This window comes from Leptosomus discolor, chromosome 19 (genome assembly GCF_034619465.1).
Source record: "Leptosomus discolor isolate bLepDis1 chromosome 19, bLepDis1.hap2, whole genome shotgun sequence".
In the NCBI taxonomy this organism is placed as follows: domain Eukaryota; kingdom Metazoa; phylum Chordata; class Aves; order Leptosomiformes; family Leptosomidae; genus Leptosomus; species Leptosomus discolor.
In genome coordinates this window covers 7,173,707-7,198,429 of record NC_141409.1, presented here as the reverse complement: position 1 = coordinate 7,198,429, position 24,723 = coordinate 7,173,707, and the positions used below count along the sequence as shown (strand labels likewise).

The 24,723-nt window shown below is 45.6% G+C and overlaps 1 protein-coding gene across 1 annotated transcript in view; it reads right to left on the bottom strand.

The window, feature by feature from the left end:
- The window catches only part of LOC104348963 (uncharacterized), a 158,592-nt gene that overhangs the window by 117,348 nt on the left and 16,521 nt on the right, over positions 1-24,723 (bottom strand). The window contains exons 4-7 of the mRNA XM_086475928.1: positions 18,627-18,680; positions 10,446-10,499; positions 5,354-5,407; positions 3,261-3,314 (exon numbers count right to left, since the gene is read on the bottom strand). Of these exons, the coding sequence (XP_086332054.1) occupies positions 3,261-3,314; positions 5,354-5,407; positions 10,446-10,499; positions 18,627-18,680 (216 nt within the window). The remainder of the gene's footprint in view (positions 1-3,260; positions 3,315-5,353; positions 5,408-10,445; positions 10,500-18,626; positions 18,681-24,723) is intronic.

Below are 24,723 nucleotides of genomic sequence, written 5' to 3'. Positions count from 1 at the left end.
ACCCATCCCTGGAACATGGACCAGCAGGGCATTGGGCAGACAGAGAGCATCTGTTCTGGCCCCCGTCTCACCTCTTCTAGAGAGAGCTGCCAACAGAAACACCCCTGGATTCAGCATCTCCAGACGTGCCCTGGGATTTACCATGGAACCCATGGGGCTTCCTCCTGGGGCCTCTGCCCAATTCTTCCAGACACAGCCTGGAACAGGAACTACCTTTGTCTCGAGACAGCTGGAGCACCTACTTCCATGGACACAAAGAGAGTTGTCTCACTCCCTCCATTGATTAGAAAGAGGTGCCCATCCTGGCTGTTCTGAATCATTCTGCTCTGACTGGGTTCCTGGAGGACAGGTGTTTCAAGCCTGCAATGTCCACCCAGAGGTGGTTAGATGACAGCCCCTTGAGATGCTCAAAGCATGTCCTGAGCTAAAGTCTGCACTAAACATTGCATTGCTATCTCTATAATGGTAAGTGAATGGTACTTCTGTTAAATATGTAGATACTCTACTATTAAATACCCTCCTTGCTACATGTCATGAGCTCTAGGAAGCTTCAAATGTGTTTCTTCATAGTATGCTGCAGTTATTTCTGTCTCAGGTTAATTATGGCAAGGAGAAAACAGAAAAGTTTATGTATGCTAAAGCTGGCTGCAATGTGAAAGTATTTACCTGCTAAAATCCTCTTCAAATAGCACTAAAATGACAGGGCAGAGGGTATGAGAACAACTGCATTTGCTCTTTTATCCCAACACTTTCTGGTGATTACAGGGTGCTCCACACAAAGGGCTGTGATTTAGAAAGGAAATTGCACTCCAGTGAAGGATTTACTCATCTGTGATGATATTTATAATCCCTGCTCTCCTAGCTAAAAAGGATCATCCTGCACTTTGATAGGAAATGTGAAGAGTAAAGAGGCCAGCGAACGAGATGTGTGTGACAGTGTGTTTTGAAGCACTGACCAATTCCCAGCTCTGTCTTTACCCTCTGAGTGACTTTAACGAAGCCTTTTCTCTCTCACTGCTGCCGTCTTCTACAGTCTTGTGCTTTGCTACATCCTTTTTCTCCTCCACAGCATTCGAGGCTGGGAGCACTGACGCAGTGCTGTGCTGAGATGTATCTGCAAGGCAGCTGTAGCCTGCAGCCCCCAACCAAAAGCCACAAAGTCCACAGACACCTCGTAGGCACCAAAGGGAAGTTGCAGAGGGGACAGCCAAGTCCTGTCACTGCTCCCAAGAACAAAGCAACATCTGCTCTGTGTGGAGAGGACGAGAATTACATCTGCTGCTTGAAAGGCAGTTTCATGTACTTGTAGATGGGTGCAGGCGAAATGACTTTGGGGGTGCTCTGGGATCAGACTCTCCCGTCCTACAAAGAGCGAGGGTCTGCATTCACAGGGCAGGCACCGTGGTGTGAGCCGCACCATCCAGAGCCGTGTGCTGCTTGGTTGTGGCTCCAGCTCACGCTGCTGAGCCAGTTGTTTCGTGTAGCAGGAAAAGCATTTTGTTTCCCCTGGTGAAATATTTTGCCTATTTGAGTTTCTACACGGCGCTTTCAGATCAAAGCCCTTGGAGCTCTTTTCACAGTCCCTCCATGGAGTGAGCAGAAGGGATGTCCATTTCCAAGGTGTTTGCTGTTTTCTGGTAGCCAAGATGTGTTGCCCACCTTCAGCCAAACACCAGCATATTTTCACTGGGAGAATGCCAGCAGGGAATCCAGATAAAAAAAGACTTTTTTCCAAACGTTTCTCCAACAGCTCTAAATTTTTTCTTAATGCAGGATGCTAATAAAAGCCAGGTTACACCAAAACCACTGCCAGACTAGTGCTACTGGGAGGTGGTTTTTTTTAGGCTGCACCAAAGGAAAAATTTCAGCATCCAACTTGCTCATTACTTGAAGAAACAGAAGCATACCCCTGCCTTTGCCCTGTCCTGGGGGAGCTGAGATCAGATGTGAAGGCCATGTGCTGGACTCAGGAATGTTTGTTCAATATCCTATTCCTTCTCCGCTTTTCCCACTACGAGTCCTTGTACTCCCGACGTTGCATTTTCCTGATTGTAACCACAAAGTTTTGTTTTATGAGCTGTTATACCAGGAAAATGGTATTCTTTGCACCCTATTTTTCAGAACTTGTTTGTGACAGCAAAAGATTGGTGTTTAATCACTCTATTTCTCCTAGCTCTGCACAGCACCCCAAGCATGACCAGCCCTGGGAGTAGAAAAACGAACCCTGGGCAATTTGATTCCAACAAACAATCGCGGAGAGGGAGGTTTTATTTCAGCCTCCTCCACACCTTCACTCTCTCCCCAGAGTCTTAAAGCATACCTGAGTAGATGTTTGTGTGCAGCTAATTGGCCTGCGGAGCAGTATATCTTCAACAGCCCATTGAGCGATGAAGTGATTGAAACAAGATGCTAATTTTAACTGTTCAGCTTAGCTATGTCAATATTGGCTTGCTGGGAAGGGGAGTCATGTCTGCTGAGCCCAATTATCAAACAGTTCCCTCCAACAGGCCCAGCTTCCAAAAAACCAAACCTACCTACCAACACAGGCTGGAACCGGAAGGTCAACTGAGATGTCCTTGAATCATGAGAGACGCGAGCTCAAGGTATGAATTGTGAAGGTATTGCTGTGCACACACACTGCTGCAGCATCGAGGCAAGGATGGATCTTGTGCTTTATCCCTATACATATCATGTCCTAGGCATAGGTATGGTGTCGGTGATGTTAATGATGTTGTACCATCAATATGGAAGCAAATAAAGTAAAACCTGACTAGTGCTGTCAGTCTCCAAGCAAAGCGGAGGGAAGGCATACAGGTATTTTGTTTGAAGTGTGCTTTACCAGGAGAGACAGTCAAAGTTCCTTGGAAGGTCTAGACCTGTTCTGAATCCGGCCTTTGAGTATTGATGCTGGATGTAGATCCTTTTAGTTAACATATTGGCTGAACCAGACCTAAATTCAGCTTCCTAATGAAAAGCCAGTGTCAGGGTGCAGAGGGATGATACAGTGCAGTGGGCCATGGAATACAGAAAGGGAACAAAAATCTGGATCCAGAATTTCTTTTCATATTCTTACATAGTCTTGCTGGTACAACCTTTCGGCAGTTGCTTCAGCCTATACCCCAGTTTATGCACCTGTGAAACAGGCATAAGACTTTTTTTTGCTGAGTACTAGGACTTAATTCTATCTTTTAGGCAGAGTTAGGGGAGAGAATTTTAAAATAAAAATACTGATCTAATTCACTAGAAAAGACGACTCTCACCTTTCTTCCAGGTGGTCCAGGAAACCCAGTCAAACCAGGTAAGCCCACATCTCCCTGTAGGAAGCAAACAAATTGAATTAATTTTCAGCAACATTTTCCCTATGTCTACTGTACTGTTACTGAAATTGTTTTGCCGAAGTAGCACCAACTGTTGATATTCTGGTTCTAATCGCAGCTCTTCAAAACTGACTAGATCAGAAGTGTAGATTTAAACAACACCTCTATTAACTGGATCATATAAATAATAAACCCAGTTAATTAATGGCAGCTGCTGCTAGAGTCCAGCTTTTTGCCAGCAGAATGAGTGTTTTTGTTTTTTTCAATGATCTCATCCAGTCACATGCTTCATTTGCCTTTTGATAGGCACTTAAATCACCAAGGCAAGAAAATTTTAGCTTTTAAATGCAATAAGAACAACAGTTACCTCCTGCCAAATCCTGCGATTGTGCTCACACTCTGCTACTGCACTGGCTCAGCCCACGGCTCCAGTTCAGACAGCACTGCTGGTATAATTATTTAACCTGCCTATATGACATGGATCAAACTTTTGCAGGCTGCTGGTGGGAGGATTTTTTCACTGCCAGCGGTTTTGAAAAGGGATTGCATCACATCCCAGCTGGCATACCCAATCATCATAGGAACAGAGAAACGCATTGCTGTGAGACCTCTCTGATGTCCAATCCGTTTGTACAAGCCCATTTTGGCCTCGTCTGATTAGGATCAAAAAACCCCAACCCTTCAGAGTCTCTAACACTGTGCTGCGCCTGCTTACTGAAAATGCATTTGGAGTATCTCGCTTGAAAATTAGGCATCACTCCAAACTCCTGCTGGAAACTCCTTGTTTCTATTACTGCTAACAGAAGTAAAGCCTTGTTAACATGAGCTAAAAGTGATCTGGATCTCTCCCTCTCTTGCACTGAGCATGCTTGCAAGAAAACAGTTCCAGACTCTGCGGGCGGATGGTTTCCATGTGATGCCATTCTGATGTAGTGTACCAGAAATTTCAAAAGCCATCTCGTGCTGTTAAGTTAAAAGCATCGTTTCAGACTGAGCCTTCTTGATGTTTTCTAGTGTCACCCTCCATCTTGCATTTGTGTGGCTTGCTGCGCTTCATGGAGGCATCTGGTTCCAAATGAAGGGCCTAAGTTCTTCATGGCTGGTGCTTTCGATTAGCTGTGCATTTACAGCAAGGCTTACGATGAAAGGAAAAGAACCAGGCTTCTTGCCCTGGACATGAGTTATGAAGTATTGTGCAGTCACCACTGAAAGAGCTAATTGAGGTAGATGTTGTGGAGCCCCGATTGCTTTATTATTCATTTCTAGACTTCTGTGAGGCCTTGTTGCCTCAGTAAAAATCACTCAGCTGTGAAACAGCAAAAATGGGAGCTGTAACTTGTTGAAAAGAATTAGCAGAACTCTGATCCTTAACAATTGCTAAATCCAGACACCAGCTACACCTCCCTGTTGTGTGCTTTGTGTTGATTTGAGTAGACCTTGGTGGAAAGGCCTCTGGTTATCCCACAGCAGGGTCCATGCGCTGGCAGCGCAATGGTCTGAGAAGCCTCCCTTTCCCCACCAGCGGGACAGCAAGGCTGCTCTCACAGTAGCAATCTGCTGCAGGCTGTGTATGTGACGCGAGGCAAACCACTGTTTCTCAGCTCCTTGGCAAGGACATCCTTTCCTTTGCCTTCAAGGTTTTTACTGCTTACACTGGGATTGCCTCTTCCTACAGCTGCATGCCCAGAGCTGGCAAGGTGTGTCTGTCTCTCATATGCGCTAGTTTAAATACTTAGCTTAAGTAGCCACGTGCCTGCAGCAGCAGAGACTTAAGTTTGGGCTGCAGATTGTGCATAAAATGGATAAACATTTGGACAACAAAAAGCCGTGGCAGCAGGTACTTAGTGCGCTGTGGTCAATAGCGTAGCTAACTCTCTTTAGTCCTGCATCTGGCTTTTAAGTCTCAATTTTCAGTCCTAAGTCTTCATGAGTAGCTGTGATGCTTGCAGCTGCAGTATGGCCTCCCTCCATGTGTATGCACAGGGCTTAAAGCACACTGTGGTCTTGATGCCTGTGCACTCTGGGCATCATCTTACCTTCTGTCCATTGCGAGCTTTTCCAGGCGACAGCCCGGGGTCACCTTTCTGACCCTGAAATGAAAAACTTAAATTAATGACGTAATTCAAGCACCCAGCCCATAGATGTGGTTCTGCTTCCACCAAGCCTCCAAATTGGAAAAACATTTTGTTTTATCTTCATCTTGCCCTGACATCCCAAATGTATTAAAGTCCTGGGTATAGCTGTTTTGCTGGGGGTGGTTTTGGTGAGTGGTTGCTGCTGGTAAAGCTGTCGAGTTTTAAATAGTATTTGACAGTATTAAATTGACTAAAGAAAGGATAACTGGAAGAAGGCAGTGTCAGGACTTTTGATACTTATTAGACTAGACAGCTGTGATTTCTTCCTTGTCTACAACTACCATCACAAAAATAATTACCAAGCCTATTACTGAGGCTAAACCATCCTTCTTAACAACTTGCTAGATGCTGTTGCTTTTTTAACTGTGGAGAACAGATGAAACTGCAGAGAAAGTTACACTAATTAGACCCTACCAACAGCCAGAGCATTTGTGAGGCTTTCAGGCTGGCAGAAGAAAGGGCACACTTTATTCTTAAGTGGCAGTATTCTTTAGGTTCCTTTTTAACAACCGTGACGAGAGAAATTACAGTTAAGACTGTGATCTTCTGATGAACACAGGCTGGAATTTCAGCAGCATTTGAACATCTAATTCCAGTAGATTCCTTTGAAAATCCTTGTTCAAACGCTTAAAACGTGGAAAGGCAATGTGTGCACCCAACAGAGTGAGAGACAGAAGTAGGAAAAACTAGAAGAGATTTGAAGCGTGCCAGATTCTTTTGGCAGGGGAGAGGTAAGGCTTAGCACACAAAGAAGTTTAGGTCTGTATAACATCTCTTCTGGCACAGCTAGGACACAGGTATCCCCGTATCCAGCACTGGCTATTTAACACCCCTGGGATCATAAACAAGTCACAACCTCTGTGTGCCACATCAGCAGCACAGAATCCAAAACCAATCGCCGAGCACAGGACAGCTGTGAGGGTCAATTAACGGCTGTCAAGTGAAGTGCTCGGAGGGAAGGTGAGACCCTACAGAGGAGTAATAGTATTTATTAACTGGCATTTCTCTATAGCAGCACAAAGGTCTAGTTATAGCCAGCTGAGCAGCTTTTCCATGCAGCCTCACCTGACTACAGTCGATGCATACTTCCCGCCTTGCACAGAGTGTGAATCTCCCCTTCTCCTCCTCCACCGTCCACCACAAGCTGCAAGGTTCAGGGAGTGAGACTATTTGGCTATGGACTGTAGGGAGCACTGCTGATTCAAGGCAGATGCATCATCTCTACAAATTCTGAATGAAGGCTGCCTGGTTTCCAAACAGCATATGAAGTCATGCAGACAATGTTGCTTTGCATGCAGCTGTTATCAGGGCAATTCTCCCACTCTTTGAGGTTCAGAGCAGTCAGTGGGTGCTACGACTGCTTGGAACAGATTGGAGCAGTCCACAGGATCATAGGGTGATCATTTCTACTCTGCCAAATTAATTTACTACAGTGGGTAGACACCCACCACTCTCCCTAAATCTTGCCATGTGCTCAATGCAACGACTTCAAGCCATGTAAAGGAACACAAGCCTCTTACATTTTCCCTTGGGAAGCTTCAGATCACATTAGCGAAGACTGCTTTGCATCACAGTTCTGCGTTCAACGCTGCTGAGACCATCACACAGGTAGAGAACTCAGCCAAGCGTAGGATCACGCTTCCCCCTAAGGTTAATCTGCCAGGCAGCAACAGGGCCAGAGAGAAAGGGTGCCTGGGTGTGAGGGCTGAAATTATGGATTGATTGCCCAACTCTCCTTGCACAGCATTCACATTAGGAATTAGCCTGAGCCTTGTCCATCACTAAGCCACGGCACCTCGCCCACAAGCTTCTCTCTTTCCCGGCCCAACTCACTGAGCACACTATTACCTCTTGTAAAGGGATAAATTGTTTTCTTCTGTTTCTTCCCTACCTAGGAGAAGTCTGGAGCTGTAAAATTTGAACACCTCAGCTTTGCAATCCCACTAATAGAATTTTAAGCATCGGTGAGCCAAACTGATGAGCTATCTTGGAGCCAAACCATTCACTAAAAGGAAAATTCAATTTTTCCTAGCACTATAACAAGAAAGATTTATCCAGAGCAGCTACTGAGCAAGCCATACTAATGCCTGAAGCCAAAAGCCTTCAGATGAGAGATGCAAACCCAGCTTCTTTCTGAAAACACACACCGTCTGACAGCTACCCTCTTTCCAATCCCAAAATCTATTAGGGCATCCTTGGAGCTACATCTAGTTGTTGTTAGTAAAAACACCCCTCCTGCCCTCACCAGCAGCTTGAAGGTCACACAATCCAAGCCCAGCATATGTCTACAGCCATTTATGAGGTTATCTACCATAATCAGTCTTGGCTAACTAGATGTGATAGCAATTTTGCAACCACCAAGGACAACAAACAGAACGTAAAAAGTGTCAAGAAGACCCTTGAAAGAGTTGAACATTATAAATTGCTGAGAAAAGCCCGATGGGCCAAATTCTCAGGTGGCGTGAGTGGGTGCAACGCCACTGAAGTCAGTGGAACCATGGCCAAGCAGATCAGCAGGAATTTGGCTCAACAGCTACATACAGCTCTGTGCAAAAGATGAGCTTCCTAAGTACAAGGAATTACAAGTGCTCAGCTCCAGGGATGAGAAGAAGGTGGGCTCTGCACAGGACAGGTTTAGCAATGCTGCAGTCCAACAGCGCAGCGCTGGTGCTCACCAGTGCAACTGGACTAGAGACATGCACGAACAGGCACATCCCTGCCAGCTGCAGTGCCACATCACAACCCTCGTACGCAGCTGATGGTCTGACCTCACGAGTGCTCTCTTAATTCAGCTAATAAAAATTACGCTCCTGCATTACTTCCTAAGTGACAATGACTTGGTGTTAGTCATTGTTTCCAAGCCGTATCTATCTGGGAAACTTCAGTTTCCTTTCTTGGATTGCTTGTTTTTTCCATGGTATTAACTGCTGTCTAGGGAAGACCTAGTCCAGCAGCCACTAGAAGGCTCTCAGCAAGAGAAGTTGAGGCTGCTCTGCCTTACTGCCCACGCTGAGCTTTCACAAGTCTGCAATTTCTGCCATGGGCTGGGTCTGCTAAGAAGATATCAGGTCCCAGGTACAGGCTTGCCAAGCCTGGTGAAGGGTAGAGGCATTTAAGATGTGAAATATCACTGGTGTAACATCAGAGAAATGGAGGGAAGGATGGAAGCCAAAACTCTGGGAATCTGATACACACCTTCCAAAAAGCACTTCTGATGCAAAGATCTTGCAATCATGGCTTACCAGGCTTTCCCTGCTAGAGGTGAAGTTATGCCCAGGCCTGGGCTCAGCTGCAGCTCTCACATCCCATTGCAAACTTAATACTTCTTTTGACAAAGCATCATGTAGAACAGCCTAATCCTGCGAATGGTGGCTGGATGAAATTTAAATATATCTCTCAGACTGATGACACCAGATGTCTGCTGCACACTATTACAGCTATCCATCCGCTGAGGGCTTCCTGCTGCCAGACTGCGCATCAAAATGGAGGAAAAATGCTTGCAGGAAGTTTTTATTTCTAGTAGGAGGCCAACTGAAAACAGCTTTACAGCCAAATGATGATTTCTGATCAGGCATTAAGCTAAGAGCGTTTTTTTTTGTTTTTTTTTTTTTAAAAAAATCCTATAGCATAGAAACATAGCTTGACTCTACAGATTGGATCAGGCTGAATTTGCAGGACTGGAAGTTAGATAAAGAACTTTGATTTGACTTATAAACCTCAACAAGTGTGATCTGGAAGTCATTGATGGAGAATAAATGCAGAACACTAAGATGTAGAACTTTTACAGCCTCACTTTTCAGGCCATATAACTACACTTCAGAATTTAAACCAGCTGCTGTTCACCAGCATGTCTCCAGTGCCTAATTTTTAATCACGTAGAGGCAGCATGCCAAGTTTCCAGAATCTTTTTCCCAGAGCATCAATAGTGTTCATAACATCTCTGCCTACTGATGAGATCATGAAAAGAAAGGACTCTTGCTTGTACCTTTCTCTATGTTTGGCTGAGACATCCTACAGTTTCCTCTATGAAGCATTGCCTTTCAAAACTCAACTCTGGAGTTCTTTATAACTCCAGATAGGTGTTATAAAATATAAATCTATTTCTGTGTAAACAATGACATCAAAACAATCCAAACCAATTTCCCAGGAACTCACAATCTTTAGGTAACACAAAGCCTCATGCACAGGAACAAGCTGGGAATTAAAACACGTTTCTGAGGGTTTTCATAGCACACTGGATTAGCTCCCCTCTGGAGCCACATCCATGCTAAACTCCCACACAAAGGCAGGAGGTTCGGCGGCAGGGGGTGGATCCCACCTTGCAGCGCTCCAGCATCCACCCGGCTGCAGCACCCCCGGGAGAACGTGTGTAGAGGAGAAAAGGACCACAGACAGGGCTCCCAGCACTGCAGGAGGAGGTCTGTGAGACCTCGTGGGAGAGATGAGGACATCTAGAAGGAAGCAACGGGATCAGTTTGGGAGAACTGATGGAGGTCAGGGGTCCCAGACACCCTGCAGAGCGACGGAGAGACAAGGGAGTTTCAGAAGGAGGAAGTCAGAGGCAGAAGCTGGGTGCTGCCAGTCCACCCCTGCTGCTGTCTGGACCCAAAGGTGGAGGAGTAGGCTGCAAAATCCAGAGAAGAGAAATGAGAAAGCAAAAAAATCTGGACCCAGTGAGGCTCCGGAGTAGGAGGATTCTACTGCCCTTGTCTCGACGCAGCAGTTTGCTCCCTGGCACAGGCATAGCTTAAACAGGATCCTAATTAGGCAGTCTTTGAAACGAGGGAGAACCGAGAACCGAGGCACACAGCAGGGTCGCTCCCAAGCACAGGAAAAGGCCTCGGCTGTGCTGCTGGAGGGCTATGTGCGAGCAGAGGGGAGGGGAGAAACAACCTCGGCTACTCGTCGTGTTGTACGGAGCAGGATGAAACAAAGCTGTGCTTCCCCCACGGAGAGAGGAAGGCAAAACCTCCTCGCACCAATTCATACTTACTTTCATGCCGGGCGGACCAGGTGAGCCAGGGTTTCCGTGAGGACCTGGGGGACCCTAAAAAAACACAACAAACACAAAATAAGAGTCAAAGCCAGTCAAAGCCAGCATCTGCCTTGGTCCCGGGGGCTGCAGAAAGTCGCAGGGTGTGGGCAGACTTAAGAGCACAGCACCAGCAGCCTGCACCCCAGCAGAGAGACAGCTTCAATGGTCCCTCAATAGTGCCTGCGGGGTGGTGAGACCTGGCTGCCAGTTCCCACCTGCCTCTATGGCAGGGGCTGTGTGTCTGTCACCACAAGACACGTCATGACAAGACAATTCAGGCACATCAAATATTCCACAACCAGGAAGGGAAACTACCTCGGGGTCAGGGAGTCAAAGCTCTGCAAGGAGCCCCAGCAGAAAGAGATGGAGGTAGGTAAAGGGGAGTGGAAGTGTGCAGAGGTGTTAACAACTTTTTTGGCCAAAATGGAAGAGAGCAGAGGTAATTACTAAAGGGAAATTGTTCAGCTGTCTGAGATGGACTCATTTCCCCTACAAGGCAACCAGATTTTTGCCTTTAGAGCTTAGAAAGAGAATGGACGGTCGGACAGTAAAACAGGGGGAGCAGAAACAAGTCCTTGTTCAAATAATTTAAATCTATATTTTTGCATAGGTCTCACAAGCCAATGACGCTGTCAGAGCATCCACCTCAGATCACATACAGCAGTATCTCCTTTTACATCATATTTTAAAAAAACCCTGCATATTTTCCAAAGACTATTTAAGGAGTTATCTGGAACAAGCAGCTAAGAATAGTTTATCCCAGGAGTGTATACAACACAGAAGATCTGTTAACCTTTCAGGCAGAAGTAATAACAATTCTAAGTCCTCTTGAACACGTTCCTGGGAGATGAAACAACCTGAAGATTCAATTCCAAGGACTCCTGTTCTGCCAAGGCTGTGTGTGAGCTTTACACCACCATGAGGAGAACTTTAATGTACCCTCTAGTTACAATGACTACAGGCTAGGGGATAAAAAGCTGCTCAGACACTTTCCCAGTAAGTCGTAGTATTTCCAATGAGCATTTCAACATATCTGGGGCCAAAATCTTCAGGGTCTGATTTCCAAGGAAAAAATCACTGCAGTTAAACATGCGACTGCCATCCAAGTTCAGTGCCCTTGCTCTCTTTTGGGAGAACATCAGTGCACTGATGCACATTCAGCGTTATTTTTACTGCACTGTAATAGAAAATAATGGCTTTTTTAATTTAGCTATTGTATCTTGTGGTATAGACAGTGCTGAGTGCTCAGTGCTATTTCACAACACATGCTGCTCTGCTTTAAGAGACTGTTGAATTAAAAGGCTGGGGTTCAACTTTTCAAATGTCATTTTTTACCCAAATAAATTTAATGTCCCATTCTTAAATTCCTTCCAAATTTTCAGCCTGAAGCCAAACACATTTATTGTCCCATTCTTAACTTCCTTCCAAATTTTCAGCCGGAAATTCTCTGATAGTTTAGCCTGGTTATGAATTTCCAATGAAACGGAAACAACTTTAATTAAATTTAAAGTGTTTGAGTATCAACTTGTTATTGGAAAACCCATATAGCTGCTGTAACCAGAGTAGCTGAGCACCAGGTAATCTTAAATAAATTTGTCTTCCCAGCAAACTATGGCATCATCTGTGGGATGGGTGGGACACTGAAAGAGGGGCTTAATGAGCTGCTTAAGGTAATTCAACAAGCCTGTGTTAGCAAAAGCACTTCAACCCAAGCCTTCCAAATCTCAAATACGTATGAAAATTAATACTAAGTGACAGAAATCAGAACAGTAAAGTCTCTATAAAAGATGAGTTCCTAAAAAGCTCTTACACATAAGCAATAATCTAGGTAGCTCTGAACAGGGTTCATAAATCCAGATTTGAGGAGGGAATTCAGCTGTTATTCAGCTTTGGGGTCAGGCAGCTTGGCTCAAAGCCCGTTTCAGTGCAGTTAGTTGAAATCCACGCTCCACCATAGCCTGGGGCAGGCTTAAAACAGTGTCAGACCGGCAGGAACAGCATGGTTTGGTGTGACTCCTTGCTGAAAATGATCGTTTCCAGGAAGAAACCTGGAACTCAGGAAGCTGAGCTGCTGATCAAGAGCTCCTGGATAAAAGACTAATCACACCTTCAGCAAAATTTGGTGCAGGCTCTTTCAGAGCTAAACTGAAGGACAGCAACAAAATCATAACAAGCCTTAACCAAAAGGAGGGAAGAAGGGGGAAATAATCTAGTCCCAGTATCCAGTGACAAGACACATGATTATGAAAAATACAGGCTCTTGAGATAAGATGGAGCCTTTACTGCTGAATTCAATGAGACTCATAGCATGTGCTCCAGGCAAAGGAAGGTCAGAGACCCATCCTATACCTCAAGACCAACGTGGTCTTATCCTAGTGAGAAGTGACCACATCCCGCCGATGAAGTGGCGGTGGGAAGTCCAGTCTGGCACACAAGCAACTGCTGTAACCAAGTCTGGGGCTTGTGCTAGACATTTTAAACTGCTCTTGTAACTGTGGAGAGAAAGGGCGTAGTCTGGCAGTAGTCCTGAAAATGGTAAAAAAATAACTGGTCTTGATGTGTTCCAACATGGTTAATCCTGAATCTGTAATTACATCCACATTCTTGGCAGAGGAGGAAGACGCAGTGTGGTACAGTTAGATGGGCTGAGTAACAAAAGGTACAGGACAGCATCTGCCTCAGGAGCTGTTAGCAATACAAAATCTGAACTGGCAGGCCTTATAAATTAATCCATCCACCAATCTGACAACCCCAGTAACAGTCATCCTGCCCCCAAGCTACTCACCCTTGTTTTACTAAACTCAGTCCAACGTTCCTTCCTCCTTTCTTACTGTGCCCAGTAGAAGTACCCACCTTGAGCCAGTGCTCTCAGAAACAGCCCTCTTTTCATGCAGAAGCAATTCAGGAGTTAATTGCTTTGTAGTGCTATAGTTTACTGCTATGTTTTACTCATGCTGTCCTGGATTTAATTCAATTTCCCACTCATATCTAGAAATTGGGATTCTCCTAAATACATTTATCATCAACGCATTAGTTTTGCTCCTCTTTTCTACACACAGGATGGGACAATGCTGAGACCACTGAATAAAAAAAAATCCCACAGGATGTATTACTATCTGTACATGTGCCTATTTACCCACTGGCTTTGGCTCCCTTATGACTGCTGAAACAGTCCAATCTAGCAGCAAGCAAACTTGCATCTGAAATCTTACAAGCCTTGCACCAGAAATTCCATGGAAAATTTTACCATGGGACAGAAGTAGCCCAAGGCTCCATAGCACAGAGACCAGAACAATCCCTGAATGTGTTTGCAAGTGAGGGGGGGGTTCCCAAAGGTGACGGGGTTTGTAATCTCCCTGGAATGTCCTTTACTTGAATGATGCTACTTGAGAACTACACTGTGCCATCCAGTTCATCTCGGTGACGTGCCTGGAGATGGGACCCTGCTCACAGAAGCGCTTTTATGCGTAATAGTTCACAGCCTACAAAAAATTAACAAAAGTGTAACTGTGCACAGCTCCCCCAATCCCTCCAGCATTCACAAGGAGGGGAAAAAAAATCCTCCGAACTCCTGCTAAATGCTAGAAAGCTTCAGTCAGAGGAATGACCACTCATTCAAAACTCTCTATGTCTTGGGGTTTCACTGTGTAAAGCAAATTTTTTTTCTGCTCCTGACCTACAGATCCCACTCTGACCTCTGGCTTGCTAAGAAATGAGCTAAATATTTGAAGTGAAGCCAAACAAACTGTTTCTTTAAACACTTCTTTTCAGAAATTGGAAAATCTTCCTGTTGAAATGAGGATACCGGGGAACCTCTACAGCTGACTAAGTTCTTGCTTGTTTTAGGAGGGAAGCCCTGCATTTTGCAACCGCAGACCAAATGTAACAGGGACATGTCACACTGGGACCTTGCAATCTTTCAAGCTGCTAAGGTTCACAGGAGGATGGCAAGAGCATCCCAAAGCATTGGGGAGTGCATACCTACTCTCTTGACTCATCCATTTGGATTTCTCCTGTATTGTATGGGAGGGGGTAAATAAACAAGAGCAACTGCAGCATGCCAGGCTTTTTATTCCCAGTTCTGCCTCTGACCTGTTGGGTGGACATGGGTAAAACACTTCCCTGGTACCTGAGTTTGCTTATCTGTTAGAGAGGGAGATCGACTCCCAGTGAGACCTGGCTTCCTAAATTATGTAAGTCTTTTGGAAAGTTTGACCGTAGCTCTTCCCTTGCTGTCCTGGGAGTCAAGCCAACAATCGGACTCCGTCTGTCATGTGTCAGCTTGCTGTTTCCTTCACGTGGGAGGGGAACAGACAACTAGGATTTACATAGCACTCGTCTGGAAGGCAGCATTTAAGACCAAGTGTCATGGTTCGTGGTACTTTTCTGCAGACCTGACTAAATCGTGGGTAGTTTGCTGGTCTAACTATACCAGTGAGGACTGGAAAGAGCCACAATTTGTGATCAACGTAGATGTGCTGGCAAAAGCCCCTCATGCAGACAGCACGGGAGTGAAGCTAATTGAGTCCCGGGTGAGGCAGGAATAAGCTACAATGGTGCAGAAGTTACTGCTCCACCGGGAGCCCTTTGTTGACAGTTACTTGTAGAGCTTGTTAGCACAGCTCTGCTAGCAAACCCCAGCCTCAGTCACTGCCTGCCCACTAAACCCTGATGTTTGAAGAAATGCAAAGGTCACATGCAGAAATGAAGTGCGATCACACACATCGCTCGCACAGAACTGCCCTGCTCGGGTTGCTGTGGGTGTACCCAAGTGCCACCACTTACAGACACAACCATGGAAAAGCTGTCCCGCTACCTGCCCAGCAAAGTGCTTTCAAATCACGTAAAGCTGGGGAAACCCCTCATTGCTAGAACTGCCATTCCCTTCAAAAGGCACCTCAGATCTTACACAGACACTTGTCAAGGCACACGGCACGTTTGCTTGAGGAGAAGTAGTGTGGACAGATCTCTTGCTTATGCCTCAAATTCTTTAATGCAGACATAGAAGCTGAAAATAACCCTAGCTGGATGCAGGCAGAGAGAAAACCATCCTGTGAAGGGCATATGACCAATACAGCAATACCTATAGAGGTTTGCAGATCTCCTGAGTATTGTTATTAGCCATCGTTTCCTGTCATCAACGTTTTTACTCCTTCCCCTTGGAGTCCCTCAGGCAGAGCTGAGAAGAAACACCCAGCTTTCATTGTTATGTATCTCTGCCTTCATAGCTGCAGAGTAGAGCATAGGTATAGTTTGAATTCGGCTCAAAGGGCCCCTGGTGCTGAGTGACAGGGTGCAAAATTAATTCCATGCTCCTAAAATGGGGATTGGCTTTTAAAAATCAAGAAATTGTAATTTCCAAGACGACTTTCACTATCCACTTAACTACCCTACCTTGAGTTGCACTTCAATGCTGAGATGTGTCCTGAACACCACCTCTTTCATGCTTTTACAAAGACTGGCAGGCGTTACTGCGAACCAGGTGGCACTGCTTACACGGAAGAGCAATATTCAAACTACACAGGCAAGTCTAGTGATACTTATCTGCTGGAAACAAGGAAACAGAATCATGGGATCAGCCAGCTTTTCTTACAAACTGTCACTGACCGCAATCTCAACCTCAAAGCAAAAGCTAATCAGAGCTTTCATTTTATCCTGACCAATAAGGGGAGAGAAAGGGAAATAAAACAGAGACAAAACAGAATTCACAGGAGTGGAAATACTGCGCTACATCAGCAAGAAAGCAACTTTATGGACTTCACAGCTACAGAAGATCACGAGTCAAATGCTGCTACCAGACTTTCAAATGACCCGAGTAATTGTATAAGTGTTAATAATGTAGAAATTAAGCAAGCTACAACAAGGGCAATTAGATCTCACACTTTAGGCCACAAACTGCATTGGTGATAAGAAAAATAATAATTAAAAAAAAATCTTTCCTTTCCCCTGGCATCCAGCACTGCAAAGTTGCATGCAATATTCACCACCCCTCAGGAGCTCCAATCTTGGCCTGGAGCCTCATGAGGCACCTCACGGGTTACCCATGGACTGGGCTGGTATATGAACTCTAAAGCTGCTTTGTTTGAGGATCAGGTTAGGCAGAGGTAGAAGACAAACCCTGAAGTGTTGCACATTTATTTTTAAGTGGCTCATGCACAACAAATGCAAAAGATGCAAGAATTCCCCTAAGTCTGTCTTGGTTTCTGGCAGCTCCTCCTCTTTGCAATGAAATCCTTAAACCCCAAAGAGCCACAAGAAAAAAATACTAGAAGAAACACATTGCAAAGTCAAAACAACTTATGCACAGAGCAATTCTGTCTCCAGTGCTCCAGGCCAGACATTTACAGAGTGACCCTTTTGCTCCCTCCAAAATTAGCACAGCCTCTTTGCAGAGGTCCAAGACAAGCCAGGCTCAGCTGTACTGAGCACTTCCTAACTGGGAACTCTTTCCTGGGCTGATTCTCAGCACCTCTGGCAGGGACTGAACTCAGAAATCCTCTGTTGCTTATTGTCTTTCAGAGGTTCATCTTAAATATCAGATGAAGCATGCCACAGCTGGGGAATTAACACAGAAAGTTACGACACGGCTTCCGCGATGCTTTTTTCTTCAGAAAATCTCAATTTTTTGTAGGTAGTTGAATTTGGATGTAGAGCTGAAATTTGGTCACTCGCATGGCAGGCAGGGGATGCAGCTGGGGTCTCCAGTCACGGAGTCTAGTTTGCACACCGCAGGATTGCAAGAAGTAACACCAAACACCTCTTGTGAGTAACGAGCTGGGGTAAGAAGAAACTTTCAGCCTTCATGAGGACTTGCTAAGAACTGCAAGCTCTGGACAGTTTGCTGATGTGGTTGCTGCTCAGGTATTTGGAAACAGAAGACATCAGGGCTGTACAATCAGTCGTGCTGATGTTTCACTACAGACTATATCTAATGTGGAACAGAATGTCCTGCCTGTTAGACAGACGACCCTGGTGCTATCTAACGCCTTACACTTAGGGCTCAAATCAGTGTTCAGGTCTGTTGATACCCATGCCCAGGCTGCAGGGGGTCCTGCAGTCCTTTTGGTTTTTACTGCTGTAGTGTTTATCTTTACTGGTTACTGCAAGATCTCACAGGACTGTAACAAGTGTCCTCAGGGAATGCACAGCCTTCTAGCTCGTAGCCTCTTGGTTGTTCTTTAAAGACATTACACGGGGTTGAGTTTTAGCCAAGTATGTGTGAGGAAATCTCCCTCTGCTGCCAGGCCAGGATGCTGCCTGGATCACGGATCCAAACATTCTCTTCTTCCAGCCTCAGACACTTACATCTTTTGATTCCCAACCCACATCAGTTCAGTGCTCAGGAAATGGGCTCCATGACCATACCTTGTGGGACAGCACCATGCTACCGTGAAAACCGTGCCAACAGTTAACTGTATCCAGGTCAGGCACGCTGCCCAGCTTTGGGAGACTGCTTCTGCAGCTAGGCCAATGCAGAAAGCTTTTCTCACAGCTAGCTGCAGCGCTCAGCACCAGATGTTTCCTCAGCATAGCACTCAATGTTCAAAGATCTACATTAGAATTTAACATGAGGAGGAAGAAATTCAGGAATTTGCAATGGATCTTGTAGGACAGCTAAGACAGTTTGCTCTGGATCTTGAAAAGGAGTCAGAGCGCAGGTCTGAGTATGGGGAACACAAAAGCTCATCCTTGTGTATTGAGTCCTTGGTCCTAGAGACCATGGTGCCACTAGTGAAGGCGTAATGACAGTGAAGGATCAGCAGTTTGGGAAGCTGGGGAGAGTGAAGGACAAAGCAAAAAGCAGCCAAAGCTAATGTTCAGCACTGGGTCTGCAAGAAGGAATGGATGCTGGAAACAAAGTGAGACAGACAGAACTCATTCTTCTGACGCCAGCCATTTGGAAACATTCATCCCCAGCCTTTGCTGATGCCAAACCTTAGCTCAGGGAGGCTGCGAATCACCAGTGTGGCCTCCTGAAAACCTTTTAACAGGCAATGAGAGAAAGGAGGAAGACCAGACGTCGACAGCGAGGTTTGAAGCAATAATTACTCAGCCACAGGAACATAACACAAACAGCCCTTGGAACAATAGGACAGGCAGATGCAAGTACAAATGTATAGAAATTTTTAGACTGCTTACTCGGGAACCTCTCTTGCCAGGTGGTCCTGGTAAGCCCGGCAGACCTGGTGGACCCTAGGAAAATAAAAATAAGTATTAATGACGGTATCATAACAGGATGGTGCTCCTGACAGTGTTTGAGAGAGACCCACAATACAACCATTTGGAGAAGATCTGGGGAGAAGGGCTAGTTATAACATCATGGCCAGAATTTCCCTTCAACTTATGATATTACTATAAAGGGACAAAAAGCCATGCACAATAACATATGCAGAAGCATCTATTTCCGTAGAGACAGAGAGTTCACATCTTCCTGATGCAGACCACGTTCCTGTGACCACAGCTGTGTTTCATGCTTCCACTTCCCTGCACCCGTGCTGTAACACAGGAGTAACACAACCATCTCTCAGCTTTGGAGTTTCCTGCTACGTGCTAGCACACAACAGAAGTAATGTGTTAGCACCTTGGCGAGGGAAGAACATTGTGTGTTGTAATATGTATCAGCTGAGGATGTATAGTTCTGGGTATTGTAGATTCCTACATGAGTTACAACATAATTGCATCCCAGCACTTCATATGTTAAAGTGGCATGGTACAAAATGTAATAAAATTGGTGTCAATGTCGGAATTTCTTAAATATGGCTTTGTAGTATAGGAGAGGTCAACTCATACATGTCAGTGTGTGAGGCTGTGGGGGCTCTTGGAAGAGGGTGAGAACAAAGTGGAGATATCAGGCGCCCAGCTGTGCACTGATCTGAAACAGGTTAGGAAAAGATACTTAACCAATGAGGTTTGAATGCCTTTGAATTTCTTCATTTATTTATTCATTTTTTTCAACAGACTGGAGAATTCAGATTTCTGGAGAGCCATTGGCAACTCCTAATAACTCCTCAAAACTTCTTTTCCCCCAAGCCAAACATGTCTAACAAGAATAACTGTTAATTAAAGTGTCTCCCAGAGGATTTATATTCTAGTAGCTTGTTACAAAAGACGAGTTTTCATTGCATCCAGGGGAGAGAGAGATCCAGAGCGGCAGGCTGAAGGATGCTTGGAAGGCAGCCTGAGCTCCGCAGCTGTGTGGTGAGCAGGACAGCAGGTCCCAGGAGCAACGCTCCGTGGGGAAGATGGGTGCATCAGTGGAGCGGGTGCAGCACAAGCCCCGCAGCAGCATTCTGGCCCCAGCACGGCCTCGCTCCCTTCCCACTGGGTCATTTCTGTAGGACCTCACGTGCTCCATCGCCCTGAGCAGAGCCTGCTGCAAGGCTGGCCCTGTTGCTGCTGAAGGACTGCCAGGCAGAACTGCTCAGGTTCTGCAGCGTATTACTGGCCCTGAGGAAGAGTGAAGAGTTCATGATCTCTAATGAAGTTTTCAGGAGTTATCAAGTGCGTGATTTAGTAACAAAAATTATCCCTGGAGATCCCTACCCTGAATCTCATGCCCAGGATAATATTTTGAACAGAGAATACTTGCCTGAACCTTATAGGTAACTGATGAATAAACACTCCCCTAGTGTTATCAACACTCCTATACATAATTAGCAAATTAATTTATATAAAAGATATCTTTTAAAAAAGACATCCAGCCAAACTTGGTACAGTAGGAAAAAATCAGGGAGGAGTAAGCCAAGCCCAGGGTAGGTCTCTCCGTGCTACTAATTTGTCAGGACTTCAAATGAATTGTAACATTTTTTTTCTGTAGTTGGTTCTAGTTGCAGTAAAAATCACAAGAAAAGGATTGTTTAAAAAGTGTAAGAGCCTACAGAGCATAGAATAGTTAATGCCCCACACTGAAACACATAGGGATGGACTTCTACCACCATATCACTCATGGCTACTACCCTGTCCTGGAGAATTCCAGTCTCTATAGCCTGAGACACTTCATCTGACCCCTTTCCAAGTTGCTTTTTGCTGGCTGACACAGTATTACTGGTCCTTGTATTAACAACCCTCATTGATACAGCTGACCCTCATTTTAGCAATATACACAGCATTTTAACCTGCCATTGTGCCAGCTCAGGGCCCCGTGCATAATGCAATTATACAGCTGTGCAAATAGACACGTGATTGTAGGGTTTTTTAAGCCTCATGTATAATTGTGCTCCAGAATCCAAGCTTTTATTAAAAAAATCCCCTTGCCCTTTTAGTCGGGAAGATAACTATCAAAATATAAATCCAATGCAACCGATACAGCGACAGCTAATACAGCTCACCAAAGACCAATTCAAGTCCTTAACCTCTTCTCCATCAAAACCCATCCCCATTTACCCATAGAAGGAGAAGTAAAAGAGAAGATGGAACTGTTTGAGAACTGTGTTCCCTGCATACCAGAACTGAGGTGACCTTTTCCACCTTCCTGCTAACAGCAGCTGCAATTGTACTTGGCCACTTAAACAAAAACCTTCTCCAAAAATGTAGGCTGTTCAGAATAAACTGAAGCTAACATAAAAATAAGGAGAGAGCTCATACCTGCACTGGAGTGGGAATACAGAGCTAAGGGAAAGGCATCTAGTTGGAACAGCACAGCAAGAGCAATACATAACTCGGGAGTCCCTATCACTTTGCTTTGGTTTTGTTTGCCTTTCCTTCGGTTTAATTTGCCTTTCCTTCAGATTTTTTCTTTTTTGTCCTGTCTCCTGAAGAGTAAGAGGAATAAGGTGACTGTGGGTTGAGGGGCTAAAAGGTACCAGCCACTATGGCAACTGTATAAGGCAAGAGTGTGACCAGATATAAATTAGAAGCAAGTCAAGGTGGAAGAGGACTGGGGTAGCTGGGTGAACAATGGTTGCTGTGAAGCATGACGTGCTGCAAGACCACTTTCTAGCTTCTCAGATGGTTCCTTGGCAGTTGGGTTGGATGGGACATGTACTGTGCCTTCCTAGCGACTCATTTCTCCCCTGCCCTCTGCCCTGTACATATACGTCTACATCATCCATCTCAAGTTCTCAGACAAAAGGCCCAGGTCAGACAACTGACTTGGTCTGGGGAGAGCAATACTGAAATACACACGAAGAAAAATGCACATCCGCAGAGGCAGCCAGAGAAGAATAAGACTGGATCAGGGCCCAGCTACTTAGGGATGATGGATGGAGTCCCACTTAAAGCGTAAGGCTCCAAGACATGGAGAGTAAGAGACATCTATCAACAAGCCACCACGCAGCAAGATGCTAGAGTCCTCCTGGAGGTGAGGCCCATGCAGTCCCTACACCCACCAGAGACATCGCCACCCTCTCCCCTAACGTGGGGTGCAGGGAAGAGTTAAAATGTTCACATAGAGCCTGCGTGGAACTTTCCATTGGACCCTTCAGAGCACCCCTGGGGAATTCCACAGGGAGCTATGGGAAGTGCTCCGAGAGGCAGGAAGGTTTTTTTCCTGGCAGCTTGAGGAAGATATCACTTCTCCGCTCCTGCCCTCCCATTGCACAAACACCCCACGAGCTCAGCAAAGCTGACAGCCTCCTGCAGCGAGCTACCGTGCCTAGCACTTTGGTTCTTGTCTCTCTGGCTTCTTGCCTGCTCCTTTCTGCAAACTGATGGCAGAGAACACACACCCTGTTATCACACAAAGCAAAATCAGAGATCAAGAAGAAACATGGCAGAAGCAGATACTTTCTTCTCAAGCCAAACAGCTGAATTGTTAACCAGCCCGAACAGTTCTGCGAAGCAGCTAATGGCAGCCACATAAAAGTTTAACCCTTCTTAGTTTCCCACGGTAGCATTAGCAACGATGACTGATCCCACCAAATGATTATAGGATTTATTCTAAGCTGCTGCTGGGAAACCTTCTGGCGCAAAAGGGATTTTTTTTTTCCTTAGCTTTTTGAGGTTCAAATTGCAAATGGAGAATTAAGTTAAGTTGTCTGAATGTGAAATACATCGGACCCTCAGGACAAGAGAAATCTCACCATTTCCTCCTGCCGCAGAGATCAGCCAGTTTATATCTTTGCCTCTCCCACATCATGACCCTCCTCACACTGCTTCCTCTGCCTGCAGCAGTGCCCCTGGGAGTTGGGTACCTTCGGATCTCAAAACCTGAGCAGGGCTGAACTGAGAGAGCTTCAAGGAAAGCAGAATTGGTACAGGAATTGGTGCTGTGATTTGGGAAATGACTACCTTCGTTTTGAATGACTACTGAATCAGCTTGCCCAGATGGCAAAGTATTCTTGTAATAATTTCCTCAGGGGCAAGTACTCAGCCTGGTAGCAAATAGCTGGCAATTATCTAGGACACAATTCAGCTCATATTCCAGTGCACTCTGACAGACACATCTATACTTTTGGGTCTCTCCAACGTACTTCTGCCTCCCCTGTTCTGCACCCCTGCACAGCATCAGTGGGGCAGTTGTCTTCTGTCCCAGAAACGGCTGCATTTCAGAGGTGAGCATCCTGCACTGTGCAAAACACTGCAAGGGCTGAGGAGAGAACGTTCTTCTTTCTCAGATGCTGATGTGTGTGGTAAAAGCCAACTTAAAAGGCAGTTCAGAAAATGCATCAAAAGTTTCTCTGCACTTTGGCATGAGGTTCTGAGCAGTGACGTTACCCCTGCAGACAGAGAACGTGTCTTGTTTTCTTCCCAGAGAAAGGCATATTTCACATACAAGGCCACTACCACAAATAAAGCATTTAGCCTTGTACATCTGGAAAGCACCAGCACGGAGGGACTGAGCAGGTACAGGGGCAGAACTAGAATTAAAAAAAACCCTGCTCAGGAGAGCAGAAGTGAAGACCTCATCTCCAGAAGACATGCCAACCCTGCTTCACCTCACTGTCCTTGCCAGGCACTGCACAGAGAGGGAGACGGGACCTAAACTAAAACCTGGCTTGAAGTACTGACTCAAGCAAATGTGGAATTTTGGGGGGAAAATAAAAAATGCAGCACTTCGGTTACTTTCCTCTCCAAGGCAGGCTTATCATATTAAATTTGGACACATCTGGGTTTCAACCAGCGTAAAAAGAAAAAGCCCTCATAATTCTGGCAGGAACCAAGATGTTGGTGGACAGCCAGTCTTGTAATACGATTTCCGCAATAGACACAGATGTTTATTCTGGGCCTGTACAACACCTATCACAGAAAGGGCTTCGTCCACAACTGGATTCCTAATAGAGTGGCAGCACAATATGTAACAAAATGTTAATATTCCAGCTTGATGAAAGCAGCTTTTCTACAGAGGCGTTTCAGGAACAGTCTCTGCATAAGACACTTCAGACTCCTGAGAAATCTCAGGCCTTGGAAGGAAGTCTGAAGGGGTGTGAAGAAATAGAGGGATCCCATACTCTATCACTCACTTTCTATTTTTAAAGATTTATAAGAATACCTGTACATATTTATACAATACATCCCTGCATCCTCTGCAGCACATTTATCTCAATCACACTGCTAAGTACGGCTCTTCAAAATGAACTTTGTTTTACACAAATAGAGCTCTCTGATGCTTAGTCATTTGCCTGCAAAAAGACTTCCCTTTGGGGATAGTTCTGGTTAAATTAGCAAAAGAATTATGATCCAACTGTGTGAGAGAGGCTAAAACTTTTCCCATGTATTATACAAAGCGTGCGATCTCTTTTTTTTTATTAATATGACTCATTCATTAAGAGACGTTCAAACACATTGTGTGTTCCCTAATTTATCATAGACTGTCAGCTTAAGTAGCCTTTTCTGGTACAAGGAAGACTGGAAACAGGCACTTTGTATTTTATCAGCGTTCCCAATCACCTCTCTCTCCCCTGCCCACTGATTGAATTGGCAAGGATTGCTTCTTCGTGAAAGGAGCCGGGCTCCAAGACAAACGGCTCGTGCGGAAGATGGCAGCTGGAGCAGTCTAGACTGGGGACGCGCTCAGAAACACATCTGCCTTTGAAAGGTGGCTGCTGGCCAGCCTTGCGCCACACCTCTGGCTGGGCCTGCCGCCACCAGGGTTCGAACCTGGGGCTCCTGGCCGCGCACCGCGCCGGGCGGCTGGGAACTGGAGGCTGCCGGCCGCCCGCCCGGGGACTCTTCCCACTCAGATACTCGGGGAGTCGTCTGAAACACGCTCCCTCCCCGCTCCTCTTGCGTTACTCAGTGTTTCCACAGCTTCTTTGTGAACTCAGCCTGCTCCTCTGCTCGTTCAGCAGCAGGTATG